The sequence below is a fragment of the Tupaia chinensis genome, unplaced genomic scaffold (genome assembly GCF_000334495.1).
Source record: "Tupaia chinensis unplaced genomic scaffold, TupChi_1.0 Scaffold000355_1, whole genome shotgun sequence".
NCBI lineage: Eukaryota > Metazoa > Chordata > Mammalia > Scandentia > Tupaiidae > Tupaia > Tupaia belangeri.
In genome coordinates this window covers 3,912,720-3,917,006 of record NW_006159850.1, presented here as the reverse complement: position 1 = coordinate 3,917,006, position 4,287 = coordinate 3,912,720, and the positions used below count along the sequence as shown (strand labels likewise).

The following is a 4,287-nucleotide window of genomic DNA, read 5'->3' as shown; positions in this document are numbered from 1 at the left end:
CTGAACCCACTATCACCGTATTTAATGAGCACGTTTGAGCTCCGGTCATAGTCCTGGTAATGATGTTCAAAATAGGACGGAAGTACTCTTTATTCCTGAAGATTTCCATGACCTCAGTGCTAGGAACAACACACATCAACCGTTACTGAACCAGCGAGCCCTCAGTGCTGTAATTCAGGCTGTCGGTGTGTGTGCGGCATGTGTACTGATAAAGCAGCGTCAAGACAGTCACTGTTCATTCTGAGTCTTAATAGGATGTCGGGGGTGGGGGGGAGCCCGGCTGCACAGCAGAGCGCACAGTGGGAGCACAGGAAGGATATCTCTTCTTGTTCCTGGGTCAGACATGCTTTGTGAGGGCTGTGGTGCTGCTGTCTGCCCATTTGTATCTAACTTAGCTAAATTTTTTAAAGAATTATTTTATTGGGGACAAGCAGATGGTGTAATGGTTACGTTGCTGGACTCTCACGTAGTCGACCATGGTTTGAGTCCTAGACCTGGCAGCTTAAACTCACGCCGGGAGCGTGTGCGTGCATGCCCAAGATCTCAAGAGGAGAATGGAGGAAAAGGAGTTGTGGAGTGGCCATCCTCCTGGGAGGTGACTGCTTGCTTTCTGTCTCTGTCTTTCCCTGTCTTTCTGGCATATGCACGCATCCTATGACAAAAACCTCCCCCCCCCAAATTATTTATTTAATTTTATTTGTTGTTGTTGTTATTATTGTTATTTACTTTGACCAGAGAGAAAGAGGAAAGGAAAGTGAGAAAGCAAGCCACCGAGTCCGGGACTTGAACTGTGGTCAGGCATGTGGGAGTCCGGCGCCTTAACAGCTGTGTTTTTAATGATGGTAAATGGATTTATGAAGAAAGAGAGGGAAAAGCACCCCAATGAGGTCTCATCACAGTGTGACCTCCTCTCTCCACCCTCTAGCTCTTTGGTTCCTGGGTACCCAGGCACACACTGGGTATGTATGTTTCAGGCTAACTGCTGGATCCAAAGCTGCCTGTCTGGCTCCCCGCCTTGTAGGGCACCCAGGTTACTGCTGTGCTGCAGGGGTCGGCCTGCACCACAGAGTGATGGCGTTTTTCTTACACGTGTTGCTCGGAGTGAGTTTACGCAAGTTACTTATTTTTTAAAGAGAAATTTTTGGAGGGTGCGTGCACTTGCTGGAGAGATAGAAAAGAGAAATTAGCCCCCTGGGGGGGTGACCATGCTGCAATCCTTTCTCTTCCTTGCTTCTCTGACGATTTTGGGCACACATGCACATGCTCCTGGTTTGTTTTGAGCTGCCGGGTCCAAGCCTCGAACTGCGGTTGACTACGTGGGAGTCCAGTGATATGCCATCTGCTGGCCCCAGGTTTAGGCAACTTTTTTTTTTTATTTAAAGAATTGTTTTATTTAACTTTATTTATTTTAATTTGACCAGAGAGGGACACAGTGAGAGAGAGTTAGAGAGAAGGAAAGTGAGAAAGCAAGCTGCCATGTCCGAGACTCGAACTGCAGTCAGCCGTGTGGGAGTCCAGTGCCCTTAACCACCATACCGCCTACCTGCCCCGGTTTAGGCAAGTTTTGATAGTACTGTGGCTGAACGTTCTGAAAGACCACTGTCGACAGCCCAGTGCTTTGTTTTGGGGTTTGAAATGGATAAGTGCCAGGTCCCTTGTCTGAACTGTGGCTCTCCCCAACCTGCCACACTCTCAGGTCTGAGGACTCGTGTCCTATAACAAAAATCTCTCTCCCAAAAAGAAGATTTGAGACTCTCTTTAGAGCTGTTTTGTTCCCCAAGCAGAACAGATTGCAAGTGTGAAGAGGACTTTCTCTAATAAATAAGATTATGGGACTCTATATTGTACTGGCTCAAAAATAATAGTGTTTCTGACGTTTCGGGGTTTTGCGTACGAGCGATTCAGGACACTTTCTGTACCTCCAAATAGTATATCTTTGTCACCAGGGGGCACCACGCTGCCATTGAGAGCACAGAGACGGCATTCTGTGTGCCAGCTTTTTCCTTTTTCTTCTCTCTCTTCCTTCCCTCTCCGCTGGATGGCGTTTGCACCCCGCAGGGGGAGAGTGAGCAAGCACCCCCAGTGGGACATTGTCCCATGGCAGTGTCCTCCATTTCTCTAGCCTGCTGGGCTTTGGGGCAGACACTCACACATACCTGCTGTATTTTTCAAGCCAGGGCTGAGTTCGAGCCATGACCCGCTGCTTGGAATGTTGCTCCCTTAACCCCCAGGCTGCAGGGCCATCCCATCCTGAATTTTCTTGGTTTCCTATTTGTCATTAATCGTCTGGGGATAGCCTTAACCAGGTTACTTGGAGAGCTCAGCTTTCACTGATTACTGGACTGGCTCGCCAGCAGTGTGCTGGAGAAAGCTGAGCAAACCACTTCAGCAGTTCTTAGTCAGCAGTGGCCTGACTGTCTCCCAGGAGCGTCTCCCAGGAGCCTTGGCGCATGGCAGGCCCTGGGCCCACGCAGGCGCCTGGGCCACGGTGCAGTGAGCAGATGTGAGCAGCGCTGTCCTGGGTGTTGCGATTTAGTTCTTTGCTCTGCCTCCAGGTAGCACTGTTTCCCTTACCCCTTCCCTTCCTAGACTTTTTAAAAAATAATTATTTTTACATTTAATTTTAAAATTTGTTCTTATTTTTTAATTTGACCAGAGAGAGACAGAAAGTGAGAAAGCAAGCTGCTAGGTCCGGGACTCAAACCAAGGTCGGCCATGTGGGAGTGTCCAGCATCTTAACCACGACATCACCTGCTGGTCCTCCATCCCTAGACTTTCTTACTGCAGACGTGTCCACACAAAGCATTGCTAAATAAGGACTGTGACTTGTAACTATGAACGTAGTTATTTAAGGCATGGTGTTAAAAGGGAACAGCAATTCTCAGCCTTTTTCTTTCTAGGGAGCTTTCATCTGCTCTCCTGGTGTCTCCACTGGTCACACTGCAGTGTAGTGTCGAGGAGAGAGAACTGCAGATGGCGGACTGTTGTTTAACTAGTGGACAAAGAAAAGGGCCTGTGGGGGCCAGCAGGTGGCACGGTGTTTAAGACATTAGACTCCCATGTGGCTGATCGCCATTCGAATCCTGAACACGGGGTGCATGTGCATGCATGCCCAAAATTCCAGGAGGAGAATGAAGGAGAAGGGGTTTTGGCTTGGCCAGCCTCCCTGGGGAGGTCTCTCACTTGCCCTCTCACTCACTGTGTCTCCCTGGCAAGTGCACATACCCTGTGGAAAGGGCCTGTGGTCTTTACAGTTGGTCACTAGTGTCAGACCTCACTGTTGCAGATTTGCATATCCGTTGGAGTTCATTTGGATGTTTTTGGCCCCATTTTTGGATCTGCTTAATCACGATAAATATTTGAGAACTTTCCTGTAGATTTTTCCCCTCTAAATTAAATAAGGATGGCTTAGATTTACTGAGTGATGTCACAGAAGTGACGACATGAAAAGAACTTGAGTGGATAGAGAGTTGACTGAAATGTCACTGTAATGAAGTAGCATTGTTGGGTGTAACATTTGATGACTTGAACTTTGTTTTCCAATTCCCTGTGCAGCTTCCTCCCTACAGCGGAACGGTTCTGTGTGGCACGCAGGCCGCAGACGAACTCCCCGATGGTAAGTGAGTTTTCTTATTTCCCTGATGCGGATGCCGCACACGTGCTGGGCGGCCAGGCTGCCTGCAGACCTTGTTTTCCTGTTGGCACAGACATTTCGAGGGAACGTTTCTTTATGATTTGACATTTCTGCTGTAAACTATTATGTAGTCACTGAATCACTTTGAAAGTTTATTCTATGCTTCAGACTATCTGATGCCCAAGATTTAGTTCAGGAAATGACTGCGCAGCCCCTTCTGTTCGTAGCAGTTATTCTTAATATTCTTAAAATTCTTAAGTATTCTTAATAGGCATGTACCTAAGTTCTGGAACGGGCCTCCTTGTCATGGTGCTGGGATCTGGGCCCAGAGCGGGCTCTGAGCACTTGGAATAGCCAAGTCGCAGCGTGGGTCTGCAGCTTATCCCCGTGCCCCGGGCTGTTGCCGGCTCTGCTGGCTCTGCTGGGGACTCAGGTGACCTTTCTACCTCCTGCTCTGTTACTTTGCTGGGTCTCCGCCACGACTGGCAATGGAGCTTTTCGAGGTGCGGGACTCCGTATTCCTTGCCTGCCACAGAAATACCAGCAGGGTGGTAGTTGAATCAGTGTGCACTTCCACTGCACAGTTCAAACCTGTCCAGGCCTTTTTTTTTTTTTTTTTTTTTTTTTTGGAGAGTTTTTTGCTTAGGGGCACG

At 48.4% G+C, this 4,287-nt stretch overlaps 1 protein-coding gene across 1 annotated transcript in view; it reads left to right on the top strand.

Annotated features, from left to right (window-relative positions):
- Positions 1 to 4,287, top strand: part of USP10 (ubiquitin specific peptidase 10) — a 66,402-nt gene that overhangs the window by 8,433 nt on the left and 53,682 nt on the right. The window contains exon 3 of the mRNA XM_027773445.1: positions 3,556 to 3,616. Within this exon, the coding sequence (XP_027629246.1) occupies positions 3,556 to 3,616 (61 nt within the window). The remainder of the gene's footprint in view (positions 1 to 3,555; positions 3,617 to 4,287) is intronic.